Source organism: Doryrhamphus excisus, linkage group LG2 (assembly GCF_037039965.1).
Source record: "Doryrhamphus excisus strain RoL-2023G ecotype Guam linkage group LG2, RoL_Dexc_Guam_v1.1, whole genome shotgun sequence".
Classification (NCBI taxonomy): domain Eukaryota; kingdom Metazoa; phylum Chordata; class Actinopteri; order Syngnathiformes; family Syngnathidae; genus Doryrhamphus; species Doryrhamphus excisus.
Window position 1 is genome coordinate 25,252,055 of NC_136358.1, and position 14,904 is coordinate 25,266,958.

General features: G+C 40.7%; 2 protein-coding genes across 5 annotated transcripts; both read right to left on the bottom strand.

Annotated features, from left to right (window-relative positions):
• Positions 1-32: 32 nt before the first annotated feature.
• pts (6-pyruvoyltetrahydropterin synthase) lies at positions 33-5,145 on the bottom strand. Of its 3 annotated transcripts, none has more exons than XM_078788908.1 (6): positions 4,927-5,145; positions 2,707-2,786; positions 2,165-2,206; positions 1,650-1,706; positions 1,382-1,452; positions 33-863 (listed from the first exon to the last, which is right to left on the bottom strand). In XM_078788908.1, exons 1-6 carry the CDS (start codon positions 5,087-5,089, stop codon positions 740-742), a joined length of 537 nt encoding a protein of 178 aa, XP_078645034.1. In that variant the 5' UTR covers positions 5,090-5,145; the 3' UTR covers positions 33-739. The 3 variants fall into 3 exon arrangements, with proteins under 3 accessions (XP_078645034.1, XP_078645035.1, XP_057917254.2); XM_058061271.2 differs by having other exon boundaries at positions 38-863; positions 2,165-2,187; positions 4,927-5,123; XM_078788909.1 differs by lacking the exon at positions 2,165-2,206 and having other exon boundaries at positions 34-863; positions 4,927-5,143.
• Positions 5,146-6,522: 1,377 nt separating this feature from the next.
• Positions 6,523-14,590, bottom strand: glp2r (glucagon-like peptide 2 receptor). 2 transcript variants are annotated; one of them, XM_058061267.2, is made up of 13 exons: positions 14,404-14,590; positions 13,165-13,261; positions 12,285-12,389; positions 12,022-12,143; positions 11,818-11,924; positions 11,063-11,219; positions 9,526-9,685; positions 9,105-9,165; positions 8,964-9,030; positions 8,303-8,367; positions 7,788-7,926; positions 7,675-7,716; positions 6,523-7,262 (listed from the first exon to the last, which is right to left on the bottom strand). In XM_058061267.2, the coding sequence occupies exons 1-13, from the start codon at positions 14,494-14,496 to the stop codon at positions 6,897-6,899; spliced, it is 1,581 nt and encodes a 526-aa protein (XP_057917250.2). In that variant the 5' UTR covers positions 14,497-14,590; the 3' UTR covers positions 6,523-6,896. The 2 variants fall into 2 exon arrangements, with proteins under 2 accessions (XP_057917250.2, XP_057917249.2); XM_058061266.2 differs by having other exon boundaries at positions 8,303-8,391.
• Between the last annotated feature and the right edge of the window lie 314 nt (positions 14,591-14,904).

The window sequence follows — 14,904 nt, forward strand, 5'->3', positions numbered from 1 at the left end:
GGTATAAAAAGTTAGACAGATTTAATATTTATGTTAATTATTATATATTAATTAATAATATATATTTCAAAACATAATGCTGTGGGGTCTTGGTTAGCATCCTTTTAAAATAGACTCAAAACCAAACTATAACCAAGGCAAGTTTTGAAGAAATGTCTGGAGTAGGATGCAAGGTCATATCAACAATGTCTGAATTAAACTAACTTTGGGATGTGTCGCCACCTAGTGGCTAAATATAAACAGTGGTTATGACACTGCAAATGATGGTATCAATTCAACACTATGTAACTTCTTTTCTGTCTATTTTGGCAATTGTGACATTTGGCACCTCTCCATACAATGTATGTATAGGTCAGTTATATGGTCCGAAAATAACAATTGTGACAATATACACACGTTTAATGATGTATTTTCAGTATTAATACATACTGATACATGGAGACACACACAAAGAGGTCAATAATCCCTAATCACAAATGAATTGTACATGATTAATATTGGTCTATTTAAATTATATTTAGTATAAAAGTGACAATAGAACTGTCATGGTGGAAATTAAAAAAAAAAAAAAAGAAAAATAAGATCTGTCTTTTATAGGATTTTCTCTGCGGAAGGGGGGCCACGAATCTTGTTAATCTGCAACTAGTACCAGACTGAAGACACCCGTGCCGGTCTGGCAAAGATTATTTTCAATCCACAAGACATGAAGAAGATTATGAACAACACGTACATATGATTACTACTCTCCTCTGTATATAACAATGTTCTTATCTGTCTCGTGAATTTTTATTTCATAGAGTTTACTTGGTGCGATGGCCTTGGCCATGTTGTCCCATATGTAGACAGCCAGGTTTTCAGTGGTGCTGGGGGAAGAACAAAAAGGGTTAGTGCAAGTAGTAGCAGTAGCAATAATGATCAAATTCATTTCAAATCGAGCATATGTCCACACCGTTAAGAAAAAAAAAAAGCATAGATGTCAACAGTTGTGGTCATTAAGCACATGAATGTCATAAAATTTATTAGAACTGTTCTTCATTCAAGATGTAATGATTAGTTGTCTTTTTGCTACATCGCAGCCCCTCACTATAAAAAAAAAATATTCATGAATAAATGATCCCGTTTTTTTTTTTGGTTGAATATGGTCTATTTTTAGAAAAGTATTATAAATTATTAGAAAATTGTACATATTCTTGGCCCAAATGTAGTAATTTGTGGGAGGAACCCAGGGATACACAGGAAGAACATGCAAATGACATCATCAAATATTAGGTATGTTTTGCCTTCCAGGAAAAAGAACAGTTCCAATAAATCATGAAAGCCCAAACTGATGATGAGTAAATGCAAACTTCATACTATGACTGTATTATATAGATACGCCTACCTGGCAACATTGGCAAAGTATGGGACGTCCTTGTCTAGGTTCTTATGATCCAGTGGATTCATGATGACTTCCTGTAGATGAGTCAATCAATCAAGTGTCTTATTTTTCATCTTATTGTATTGACTTTAGATTTCAAATTAAATAGATAATAACAAATAATGCTAACCAGAATTGGATATGATTACCTCTCGGACACAATACAATTTTGCTTATTCATTCCTTTAGGTATAATCTTGTTGAAAAAGCCAAAAAAAAAAAAAATTCTTACCTCTATAGACCTCTTCAAGTCCGTCAGGTTCATTACCATACCGGTGATGCTATCAATCTACGCAGAAACACAAAAAGTCAGGCATCAAAGAGTTAAGCATAGACTTATATGAAAATATATACTTGATATTTATCTCTTAAATGTCCTATTTACTCTTTTTATGGCGCCAATAATGTGTAAATGAGTGTACAGTTGACTATAGGGGTGTTATTTCATGTTTAGAAAGCTCTAATAATGTTAAAAAAACTGTATTTAGAAGCTCATAAACAAGTTTTCTTTGCTCCAACTACCAAAACATTCCATTTAGAAATAAGGAATCCTACTTCATGGAAATGGACTTATCATTGTTAGGTCTGGAAGCAATTCAGCATCTAATTTAGTCATCTAATTTAGTTGCGTACAAACACACATTTGCAAAATGTTAGTTAATGTGGCTCAAAATGACGCCACAGTCAAAGCAAAATGGATGTTTGTTGTTTTTAACAATATTAGACAAAGCAAAGCCTGGTACTCACCTTTCCACACACGGTTATCTCAACTGTGGACAGAAATGCACACTAAAAGTTAATGAATGGAAAAAGTGCAGCTCAACATCAGGCTCGTTGTTTGTGTAAGAAAGTGTGTGATGGTTTACTAGTTGGTGGAGAAAGGCTTGTTGGCAAGCAAATCCTGCAAATTTTGAGGCTTGACAACTGGAAGTTTCAGCTCTCGATGGGATTAAAAGGGCCAAAGACTGGCTAAACCGCTCCGGAATGTTAATGTGCTTCTTCATGAGCCGTTTCTTTGCGGCTGGAAGACCGATCTCCATCTCGTTTTCAGTGTCTTACCATAATGGCCGGTATATCACTAGAAAGTGCTGAAAGTCTGTCGCTTCAGAAACCATTGGAATAAATGAGATAGTTCAAGACTTCATTACAAATGCTTTGTGGTTAAAGGTCAATAACACCCCCCCGTCCCCGTCCCCTCTCTGTTTCACATCAATTGTGAAAATGGTGAAATTAATTATATGTTTTCACTCACGTGTCATTTCCACAAGAGAAATGCAAACTCCACCAACCTTTGTAGTTGTGTCCATGGCCGTTAGGATTGTTGCATTTCCCATAGACCTCTTTATTTTCTTCTTCGCTGAGGTGAACGCTACAAAGCAGATGAAGAACCATGATGGACATTGGCGTGATTAAACACACCGCCCTATGTTAACGATTAAAACAAACTAACCCTTCAGACATACGTACCTCAAAGCTAATAAGTGACTTTAATACCACTTTAATGCCAGAAGCTCCTGTTTTAGGCAGGCGTGTAACCAAACGGCTTAGTCCCATTTCGGCACGTACCTCGGGTTTTAAAGTCATGTTTGATCATTTTCAGCATCGTAACAAAATGCAAAACATGGAAAAAGACCTGCCGGCGGGTTGTACTTCATTTCGGTTACCGACATCATCATGCCAAATTAAACACACCTGTGGGTGTGCACCACACCCAATAAGAGTGCTACACGTGCACACGTTTACTATCTTTCTATCCTCCCCGTCATCAAGCCCTTGGGGACAACATTTCCTCAAGTGCTATTTGGGCTCCTGGTGGTTTATTCCCATAATCGGCCGCTGTTTTCTTATTTGAGGATGCGTGTGTGTCTCTGTAATGCCGCGCTAATGTTGTATATGTAGGAGAAGATGTGTAGTACCACCCCTTGTTGTCAACTCCTCTTTAGGATGTAATAGAAGATGCTTGATGATGTCATCGGATAGTTTGCATGGTATTAATGTTATTCATTCATTTTCTACCGCTTAGCCTCACGAGGGTCGCAGGGGGTGGAGGAGCCCATCCCAGCCGTCTTCTACACCCCGGACTGGTGGCCAGCCAATCACAGAGCACATATAGACAAACAACCATTCACACTCACATTCATACCTATGGACAATTTGGAGCGGCCAATTAACCTAGCATGTTTTTGGAATGTGGGAGGAAACCGGAGTACCCGGAGAAAACCCACGCATGCACAGGGAGAACATGCAAACCCCACACAGAGATGGCCGAGGGTGGGATTGAACTCTGGTCTCCTAGCTGTGAGCTCTGCACGCTAACCACTCAACCGCCGTGCAGCCCTTATTTATGTTATATGATAAAAAAAAAAGAAAACATAACCTCTTGGGAGAGTGAGTAAACATACCCTAATTAAGTATACAACTACAAATAAACTTGCGTCTTGGTTTGGCATGAGGAGAATGACAATGATAAACTTTTAGCTTAAATCAAGGTTGCCGGAGGAGTCTCCGATGATGACAGAAGGAGCCGCTAGATTTGTCAAGGTTTGTTTGTATTTGCATTGAAGTTGTATGCTTAGCGCTTTAAAAGTTGTAATCGGTGCACCTGCCAGTGAAGCTACACCTGCGGCTTCAGTGGTTAAAATATTTATCATTCATATGAAAGTAAATAGAGCGAGTTTGCATCTTCTCCCTGTGCATGTGTGGGTTTTCTCCGGGTACTCTGGTTTCCTCCCACATTCCAAAAACATGCTAGGTTAATTGGCGACTCCAAATTGTCCATAGGTATGAATGTGAGTGTGAATGGTTGTTTGTCTATATGTGCCCTGTGATTGGCTGGCAACCAATCCAGGGTGTACCGCCTCTCACCCGAAGACAGCTGGGATAGGCTCCAGTACACCCACGACCCTTGTGAGGATAAGCGGTAGAAAATGAATTAAAGTAAATAATATTTTGTTATAAATGTACGTTTGTAGTCCATAATAAAGTCTAATTGTTTGTTTGCAGACAACATGACAGTCATCCCTGCTGAACCAACTAGCATAGACCAGCATATATTGTATTATACCAACACAAAAACACAACATATGTACCAAACGTATGCTGGTCTATGCCGTTTTTTCCAGCAGGGATGGTCTCATCCGGGACAACAAGGAGTCTGTATACAGACGGGAGGTGGACCATGTGGTTCAGAAAGCAGCAATACAACCGGGCGGTGGAGGCAATTTGCCGTAGCCGGCGAGGGTCACTGGGGGACGGTGAGAGTGAGGAGGAAGTGCCGGTGTTGTGCCGCCAACGGCAGTTCGGCGTACGTCCGTTAGCTAGTTAGCAAGTAAGCTAGTTAGTTAGTTAGCTAGTTAGCAAGTTAGTGTTTACGATGTTTTAGTGCAGTCTTTGATACCGCCGTCGGATGAACAACGAGGATAAAATACGTTTGTGTTCATTACAGCGGCGACATCAAACTTTCCATAGAATATCCGCACATCGATACCGTAAAATGACGCTAACGGTACCTATGCAGACGGTGACAGGCGCTGAAGCTCTGGACCCGGGTGATGTATCCGACGCGCTCCCCGACGGTGGATCCAGCCATGGCCGGCAGCCGACTGTATAGTGGAGCCAGGAGACAGCGGCTGCGGATAATAAAGGCTTGGGTTGGAGCTCCAGGCCTCTCATGACTCACCCAGCCATTGGCTTAAAGAAAGGGGCGTGCATTGACTCACATGGTATCTGACACGCACATGAGCTTCCATCGCTCACAATGTGGGAATCATCAACTTCATGGTTGCCTTTCTAGAGAATAATGATCTTTTTCAAAATAGCTTTTTACTCTTAACCCCTTTAGGAAACAGTACAAGCAGTATTAATGAATAAAGAAGAAGAGGGATTAGAATCATACTATTTAATTTACCCTGAATTCCATTCATTTACTATCATTTAATGTTACTCCGTAGTCTATATTACTATATTGGACTACATTGTGTAAAAATAACAATAAACATGAAGTTCCTCAGTGTTACTTGTTGACCATGTTGGAAACAAATCAATCACAATCAAAAAAGGGAAGCCAATTATGGCAAAAAAAGAACAGTGATGATAACCATAGAGCTACAGTGTCAGTATAATATGAGCTGTACAATTAATGAAAATATAAATTACATACGGTTGTTTGTCTATATGTGCCCTGTGATTGGCTGGCGACCATTCCAGGGTGTACCCCGCCTCTCGCCCGAAGACAGCTGGGATAGGCTCCAGCACCCCTTGCGACCTTGTGAGGATAAGCGTTATAAAATGAATGAATGAATGAATAAATTACATAAAAACCAAACAGATGCTAACATAAATAGCATAACGCCAAAAATACAGTGGCTAATGACGAATGGTAATGGTAATGGTAAAGTTCAGTACAAGTACATCTACCATCACTACCTGTAGAACGCCACATGGTGACAGTATTGTTCTGCAAACACCTTCCTGTGCTCCGTGTGTGTCTCCATATTTAGATTTAAACTTTAAAGTGTAAACATAAAACTGCATTAAATGTTCATGAGCATATGCTTAATTTCAGGAGTTTTAATCTGAGTTCTAATCTCTTAAATTTGCTCTCTGACATCATCGCTCTTCCCTCCGCAGCAGCAGTTGGCGGATAAACCGTCCAAAACATTTCAGGACATGAAGGAATTTCCTTGCCTGCTGCACTTCAATGGTCGAGACCCTCCACTTCTGGCCAAGATTCATCCCAGAGAGCGAAAAGGTTGAAGTTAGTTTTAATTTGTTCATACGTATTCCATAGCTGGACTGCAAATACAATTCATATTTTCACTGTGCTACAACATCCATGAAAAAAACGACTTAATATAAACATGAAAAGCCTGTACAAAACTTTGCGTTTGTTTATAATCACAATCCAAAACACAAATACATTGTATTCATAATGACCATTTCAACCCAGATGTTTTGGCATATGGATATTTACGTATACAGTACGTGGTCTGCAACAACAGCAATGCTATATTTTACATGGTAAATGCAAATGAATAGAAATAGGCAATTATACTGTATGCAGTTGATGGGTTTTGAACTGCACGTTGACATTCGTAGTGGTGATGTCAAACCCAAATACTTTCAGTTTACAACAAAAAATAAGAAATTGACTTCACTGTCTGTCTGTGGCATATAAAATGTGCTTATGTACAAAAAGAAGTGTTGGTGAATACATGAGAAAGTAGATTAGAGTAGATTAGGATTCTGAATCAGAGTCACTGCATGGTGTCCAAGTGGTTGACTTCAGTTTCAGACAATGTGGGATTGGTCCCAACTCAGTGATGGTGTAAATGTGATTGTGAATGGTTATCTCTCCATATGTGCCCAGTGATTGACAAACCAGTCTAAGTTGAAGTCAGTTGGGAAGGCTCGACCTCCCACGACCTTGAACAGGATAATCAGTAGAAAATGTTTAAATAGATAAAGAACCCAAGTGCATTCAAAACTCGCTCTCCTCTAAAATCTCCTCCATGGTCTCCCCGAGCGTCATTTCCCCGTCGCTACTAGATAAGCTCTTCCGGGTCAGCAGCGCGAGGCCTGTTGTGTCACATCCTTTCACGCCATGACATTTAACCTCTTTTAGTCTATTCACTCCACCTCCCTCTTGGCCAGCCACCTGAAGCAGGTGTGGAAGCCTGATGGGAGTCCCATCCTCCTCACAGGATCCCCTCCTCTGGCACTGCGGGCCGTGGCCTCGAGTGCACTTCCAAAGGTGCTTGAGCGGCGCACCCTGAAAACAGCTCCTTAACTGGAAGTTGTTAGTGACCGTGAAAATCTGCCAGCGCTTCTTCAGCTCAGCTTGAACCTAAATGCAAACAAACAGAACATTTTTAGATAGAAAGATTCCTGCAGTAATAACGGCCGTGGAAGGCCAGGAGAAGAAACTCTTATTGCAGGAAAGTAAGTCTGTATTGTCTCATGCAGACAGAGAAAGAGCAGGAAAGAGGCACAAACTAGAAGAAAGAAGGCATGGACGGTGTGGGAGACGGAATTGCTGACCAGAACTTCTCACTTTGTGTATTATGGTTAAATACTACAAGAGAATCTCAGTGAAAATCCAAGAGTCAACAGAGATAACTCCAAAAAGTTTATTATTATTAACACATAGCTTGCGGTGCGTTTATGGCACATTCACAAAAATGACGTGTTCCACAAATTTCAAAATTTGACCAGTTTAGTGTCTTTAATAATCTGTAATTTAGTGTATGGAACCATACCTCTCCGTTAGCGAAGCAATACAACACTCCAACCAGGAAACCCTGAATAGAACAGATTGACTTGTAATTACTAATAAAACAACCAGGTACACAATCAGTTGTAGCATTCTTACCTGGAAAGAACTGATGGTGAGATTGATAAAGTCCCGAGCGTATCGACTGCTCCCTGTCATACATTCATCAACGAGCACTGTGAAGACAACTTCATGGATTCCCAGCAGAGGAATCAGCACCAGCGTTGCTCTGGCTAAGCTGACAATGAATACAACCAAGTTTAATTTATACAAAATTATTGGAATATCTACACTGATATGATTGAAATAATGCGGAATCGGATGATCCAGAAGCTCTTTATTGCAAAGAAATGACTACCGTCGGCAGTAACCAAGTAACCATTAATGATTATTATAATTTTTTTAATCCGTCAATGTTTTTTCTCCATGTCCCCTAGCGGGCACCATAATTTATCACAAGACTAAGAGGGCAAAAATAAAACAAGGACAGGCTGACATTTGAATTAGGGCTGTGCATGATCAAAACTTGAAGGTTAAGTCCCGTGCTGCTTAGGGTTACCCTTCTGCGCTAATGTAAACTGGGAAGTTGTTGTCGTCCATTTCTGAGCACATACCTGTATCTGTAGTCGGTAAATTTCACCTGATGCGCCCTCAGCTTGGACAGCAGCAGCAGCAGAATCTTGATGAATATAAAGAAAATGATCTGCAACGCAAATTAAAGCTGTTTTGACATTCTACTTGTAGAATATCCAATGCTTTCCATATCACAAGGACTCACATGACCCAAGTGTTAAACGCGGTGTGAAATCACAGTGAAATGAACTTGATGTCACGCACCGTGGGACGTAAGTCACATGGAAATGTTGAACATTTCTCATCAGATTGGAGGTTTTCGTAACACGACATGTGACGTTGTACTTTTATCATTACGAGTTAATACTCTCGATATACGCAACCGATAACATTTGTGGCGTTATGACTTTTTGACCTTCATAAAATAATGCAAATTTAATTCTTATAAAATTGACAATTTATTTTTACCCCATGATGTTAATTTGTTATTGTCTCACCATTATAAGTGTATGTGACCTTTGACATTGCTGTTTATTTTTTATCCCTTTACCAAGTTTATGATGCTTAAAATAGCATTTTTCTTTTTAGCATTACTGATCCAGGTATTAATTTGGCTTTGACACCCTCCCCCTCCTCAAACACCCCAGATACAAAATTAAAACAATTAAGTAAACACAATATGTGAGATAAACCAGGACATACCAGCACTGCTAACGTAATGGGGCCTTTTATTATCCACCAGAACCATCTGTTCACAATGGACCAGCACCTTAGAAATAAAATTGGCTCTTAATCTTTGTAGAATTTCTAGCTTTTCCACAAAGCAGGTGACTAAGCACTTACTCTGTGTTTTCATATAAAATCTTCACAACCGTCCATGGAGTCACAAAGAAGAGAGGTGTTCCTGAAGGTCAAAAAAAGCACAAATAAAAGTTTCAATGACAATGGAATTGAACATGCATTGATAAAAGTATGAATATATCATTGAGTGATTAGAATGAAGGGTCCAACATTACTGCATCATATTGCAATACCGAAAATGACCCGAAAATTGTGAAAGTGTCCTTTAAAGTCAAAGGTCCAAAGGTCATAATGCCTAACATCAACAAATTCAGCCAGCATTAAAATGTACAAATCTTATTCAAAAGAAGGACTAGTCTGAACATGACCTTTAGGAAAAGAAGAGCAAGTTCCAGGAAATGATACTGACTTCTAGTTCTAGCTGGCAAAACCTTCAAATAAAATATAAGCCAAAAGGTCATACCCCATCCTAACAGCATGTAATTCTTTAGCAGACGTCGTTTGGTCATCACAGCGGTGAATAGCAGCGTGTGCAGAAAAATAGCTTCCACCAACAGCCAGAAGTAGTTACAGGCCACAAAATACTCCATGGCCACTTTGGAGAGTTTGCACATGAGAGCTATCTGTGGAGGAAAACGTTTAGGTTGAGCCAAAAAACATGGAAAGCAGTTCTCATGGGTGTCTGATGCAGGGGCGTCTGATGCAGGGGCGTGTAATTCAGGGGCGTGTAATGCAGGAGCGTTGAATTCAGGGGCGTCTAATTCAGGGGCGTCTGATGCAGGGGCGTCTAATTCAAGGGCGTCTAATGCAGGGGCGTCTAATGCAGGGTGTCAAATTCAAGGCTGTCTAATGCAGGGGTGCCTGATGCAGGGGCGCCTGATGCAGGGGCGTCTGATGCAGGGGCGTCTAATTCAGGGGCATCTAATGCAGGGGCATCGAATTCAGGGGCGTCTAATTCAGGGGCATCGAATTCAGGGGCGTCTGATACAGGGGCATCTGATGCAGGGGCGTCTGATGCAGGGTGTCTGATGCAGGGGCATCTAATGCAGGGGCGTCGAATTCAGGGGCGTCAAATTCAGGGGCATCTGATGCAGGGGTGTTTGATACAGGGGGTCTAATGCAGGGGTGTCTGATACAGGGGCGTCTGATGCAGGGGCGTCTGATTCAGGGGTGTCTGATGCAGGAGCATCTAATGCAGGGGCGTCTGATGCAGGGGCGTCGATGCAGGGTGTCTAATTCAAGGGCATCTAATGCAGGGGCGTCTGATGCAGGGTGTCTAATTCAAGGGCGTCTAATGCAGGGGGGTCTGATGCAGGGTGTCTAATTCAAGGGCGTCTAATGCAGGGGAGTCTGATGCAGGGGCATCTAATGCAGGGGCGTCGAATTCAGGGGCGTCAAATTCAGGGGCGTCTGATGCAGGGGTGTTTGATACAGGGGGTCTAATGCAGGGGTGTCTGATACAGGGGCGTCTGATGCAGGGGCATCTGATTCAGGGGCATCTAATGCAGGGGCGTCAAATTCAGGGGCGTCTGATGCAGGGGTGTTTGATACAGGGGGTCAAATGCAGGGGTGTCTGATACAGGGGCGTCTGATGCAGGGGCGTCTGATTCAGGGGCGTCTGATGCAGGGTATCTAATTCAAGGGCATCTAATGCAGGGGCGTCGATGCAGGGTGTCTAATTCAAGGGCGTCTAATGCAGGGGGGTCTGATGCAGGGTGTCTAATTCAAGGGCGTCTAATGCAGGGGGGTCTGATGCAGGGTGTCTAATTCAAGGGCGTCTAATGCAGGGGGGTCTGATGCACGTGCGCCTAATGCAGGGTTTTATTGGCACCATCACATTCTAAAAATAGCCATTAACAAGAAAACCAAAACAACAGCAAAAATGGGAAAATCAGGAGTAAATTTACCAAAATCAAGTAAACATAATAAGAAAAAAAAAGCAATTTAACAAAAAGCAATAATAATGTTTTGTCTGTAAAGTGTGAAGACGTGATGGGTACCGTAGAACTTGAATAGGAGTTCCATCCAGGGTCGTCTTTGGGTAGGTTGGAATACATAATGTAAAGTACAATTTCCTTAGAAATGACGGCAACGGCTCTCAGGATGAATGACACAAACAAATTCATGTGGATGTAGTTCCTGGTACAGTGGAGCTTCCTGATAAACACACAAGCCAGACACTCTTTCATTGTTATGCAACAGGGAAGTCAGTGCTGAAGGTAAATGCTGCTATTTGGAGGAGAGATGATGGTTAGCTTCCTGCTAACAGTGAAGTCAATTCTTTTTTTTTCCGTAGGCTGACCTGAGATCTTATGTCCATGTATTTACATATATTTACAAGCGAATAAAAGTACTGGGGCGGCACGGTGGACAAGTGGTTACCGCACAGCCAGGAGGACCAGGGTTCGATTCCACCCTGGGCCATCTCTGTGTGGAGTTTGCATGTTCTCCCCGTGCATGCGTGGGTTTTCTCCGGGTACTCCCACATTCCAAAAACATGCTAGGCTAATTGGCGACTTCAAATTGTCCATAGGTATGAATGTGAGTGTGAATGGTTGTTTGTCTATATGTGCCCTGTGATTGGCTGGCGACCGGTTCAGGGTGTACCCCGCCTCTCGTCCAAAGACAGCTGGGATAGGCTCCTCATTCATGAATGAATGAATAAAAGTACTGCAGTAGATATGAAAAGAATGAATGAGGGGTTGATGGAATAAATAAAACTAAATAAAACTAAACCATTCCCATCGCTACTGACCTCAACATAGCCATAAGGAGCGTTGCTAACGTGAGGGAAGACAATGACAGAGAGTAGCCAATAACGGAGATTAGCCGCAGGGCAGTTTGCCGAAGCATTTGCTCTTCCTGGATAAAACACACACACGGAACAAAAAGACAGAATAAACACAAGCCGACCTTCAGCTCAAGGTCATCCTCATCAGTCATTTTAGTCCTTCCTCACCTTATCTTTGAAGTAATGGTCCCCCTGACATTCCGAGTCATCCCTCCAGGGCTCGGAGGAATTCCGCTTCTGTCGCCATCTCCCATTTTCCAAGCATTCTCGATGCGCCCTCCTGGAATTATCTGCGACAAATTACCATCAAAAAGCATCTGTTGTTATCTTATGATCAGTACTCATGACAGAGCAGTACACCTCATGTGAGAGGAAAGTCGGTGGCAACACTCAGCGGGGCGTTCACGTCATGCGGTGATGTTGAACATTACCCTTGTTGATCCACGGTAAGTAGGCAGGGCAGGGGACCGACACGTTCCCAGGACGTGAATGTGGCCAACACACAAACGTGTCAAAGGTTCCCCTGCAGTAGATTCCTGCATGACATCATCATTATTGTCTATTAGCAGTAATAAACACACGGTGATTTATATAAAGAATGTTTCAAGACAATTGCCGTAACACTTTTTTGCAATACTTTGCTTTTTTTTGCAGTAAAGCGATGTATTTCTGCACATGTTTTTACCACAAGACTGTTGATAAAGTATTATTGTTGAAATATTTTTGCAATTATTGTGTTTACACTGTTTAGATATAATACATGTAATAAACTGAACATTTTCTGGAAACAAAATGGTCTTTTGATTAAATAGTATGTGATAATAAGCTCATGATTAAATAGTATGTGATAATAAGATGTTATTATCATACTGGCACACGGGGGCATGATACTGGGCATGATACCAGACAAACCATGTGATAACCTGTAATTATTTATCTATTAATTATAACCGTTAAAGCATGTTTAACATTCTTAACTTACGTTTTACACTTCTGTGACAGATCAAAGTACTAGTACTAGTACTACTACTGCAGTTAAGACTAGGGATGTCCGATATTTTTGCTTTTTGCCGAAAACCGATATGCCAATATCTGATATCGATATGGCATTAGTATGCTGATATTGCGCAGTTTGATCGAACATCCCTACTTGAGACATACTACAGTGTTTGATGCCTTATACATTAATAATAACAGTCTTTGACTAACTTTCATGGCGGTCATAAAGTCTGGACTTGAATATTTTCCATTGTTTTCTATGAAGCAATGAAGATAAAATAAAGACAGCATGCTATGAAGTGTCAAGCTCACCAGTAGTGGGTAGTGTGCTTGATGTCAGGGTTGTATTGCAGGCCTCCCAGTAGTCGGTACGCTTCGCTATAAGATTTTGGAGCATTGAGCATGTTATCTTCCATGTGCAGCAGTAAAAAAAAAAAAAAAAGAGAAAGAACAGAATCATACAGGGAATCTTTGCCATGTGACCTGCACAGTTTGTGCCACTGTAAATGACCTATTTGGATTTGCTTTCACTTGACGTCATGCTATGATGTTTATTTAAAGATTCAACCACTGTGGGTTTACAGGGCAGAGAAGTTAGGTGCAATGACCACATGACCTAAACCCTTTGTTTGTTCACTGTAAATAGGAAAATGAATAGCCGACAACACAAAACAAGAGTCCCCATCACAGTGCTGCAGCATCATAAATTATGTAAAGGCTTTAATAATATCAAACATTTGTATCATAATAAGTTCATTCTTTAAAAATGCTACTTTTACTTCATTTACTTTTTTACTGTTAAAAAAAAAAAGACATTTTGCATTTATTGATCAACCCATCCTGCAGCACTACACACAGTGGCCTCCATGTCTAAGTAGATGTTGAAATATTACCAGTCACCACTAGATGGCGGTAGTGCCCTCCGTTTACTACGCATCTGCCACCTCATGACCCTTTTGATTATTGGCATTTTCACTTTATATTGTTTTACCAGCCAAATTGCATTGGAAGAAGCCAACGTGCAACTATATAACTATTGTACAATTAGAATGTTATATTAATCAGGAATACATTAATTATCTATTAATAAATTGTAAAAAAAATAATAATTTGGAATGATTTATCGTTTGGAAACTTTTCTGCTCTGTCAAAATTGCTAACATTAAAAAAGTACAAGTATAATAAAAAGTTTAAACAAATAATAACATGTAAATATATGTTTTTTACACATTAATATGGGGGAAAAATTCACTTTTGGGAACATTTGGGGAATAACATGGAAAATATGATGAGAATAAATTCATAATATTTTGAGTAGAAAATTTGCAAGAAAAAAACAACAGCAGAAATGGGAAAAACTATACAAATTTTGAGAATAAAGTCAAAATATAAGCAAAATAAAATGTAATTTAAGAAGATTTGGAAAATAAAAAAACATTAAAAATGAGGAAAAAACACTAGACTGGATTTTTCACCTACATCACAAAGCTGGGATGCAGTTTTCTTTAAATATTAACAAGAAGCAACAATAAGTTGGAGAATTTGACTTACTTGGCGGTTGCAGATTATAAAAAGGAGCACGAGGAGTCTCCCTCTCGCTGTTGCCCAGGTCCTCCTGTTCAGGCTCCACAGCAGGGATGGCATAGCGTTTGCGTGGTTACATTTAAACTGTTTCCATTGCAAATATTTTCCCACTTTCCAAAGTCACGAGACTGTCACTCATCTCCTCGGAATGTCACCATGACTCTTCTGAGCACTTCATGTCCAGTTAGTCTGATGTTGCAGCACATGCATGACGTTGCAGCAGCATTCATGGTGAAATGTACATAAACTCTAAGATGACTCATCTGATGAGAAGAAGATGTCCATATCCATAATCCTCTTCCCCCCGATGCAAGTGGACTTCTCAGGCTGAGAAGACAGCAAGTCTGCTTCTCATTTCAGTTGAGCGAAAAGAGTGCGTGTAGATCCAACAGATGGCCTCTCCCAAATGTCCTCCTCTCACCGATCACGATAAGGCCCAGGAGATTCAGGAACTAACCCTGTTGTCCA

What these genes read in the sequence shown, in the direction of transcription:
- pts (XM_078788908.1), bottom strand. Translation starts at nt 5,089, where the DNA reads ATGAGAGGCCTGGAGCTCCAACCCAAGCCTTTATTATCCGCAGCCGCT. An exon ending in GCCTGTCACCGTCTGCATAG is followed by an intron (nt 2,787 to 4,926) that starts GTACCGTTAGCG and finishes TCTGCTTTGTAG; the next exon opens with CGTTCACCTCAGCGAAGAAG. An exon ending in ACTTGAAGAGGTCTATAGAG is followed by an intron (nt 1,453 to 1,649) that starts GTAAGAATTTTT and finishes ACTCATCTACAG; the next exon opens with GAAGTCATCATGAATCCACT.
- glp2r (XM_058061266.2), bottom strand. Translation starts at nt 14,496, where the DNA reads ATGCCATCCCTGCTGTGGAGCCTGAACAGGAGGACCTGGGCAACAGCG. An exon ending in TTACATGCTGTTAGGATGGG is followed by an intron (nt 9,166 to 9,525) that starts GTATGACCTTTT and finishes TTTGACCTTCAG; the next exon opens with GAACACCTCTCTTCTTTGTG. An exon ending in CCATTACGTTAGCAGTGCTG is followed by an intron (nt 8,392 to 8,963) that starts GTATGTCCTGGT and finishes TTTGCGTTGCAG; the next exon opens with ATCATTTTCTTTATATTCAT.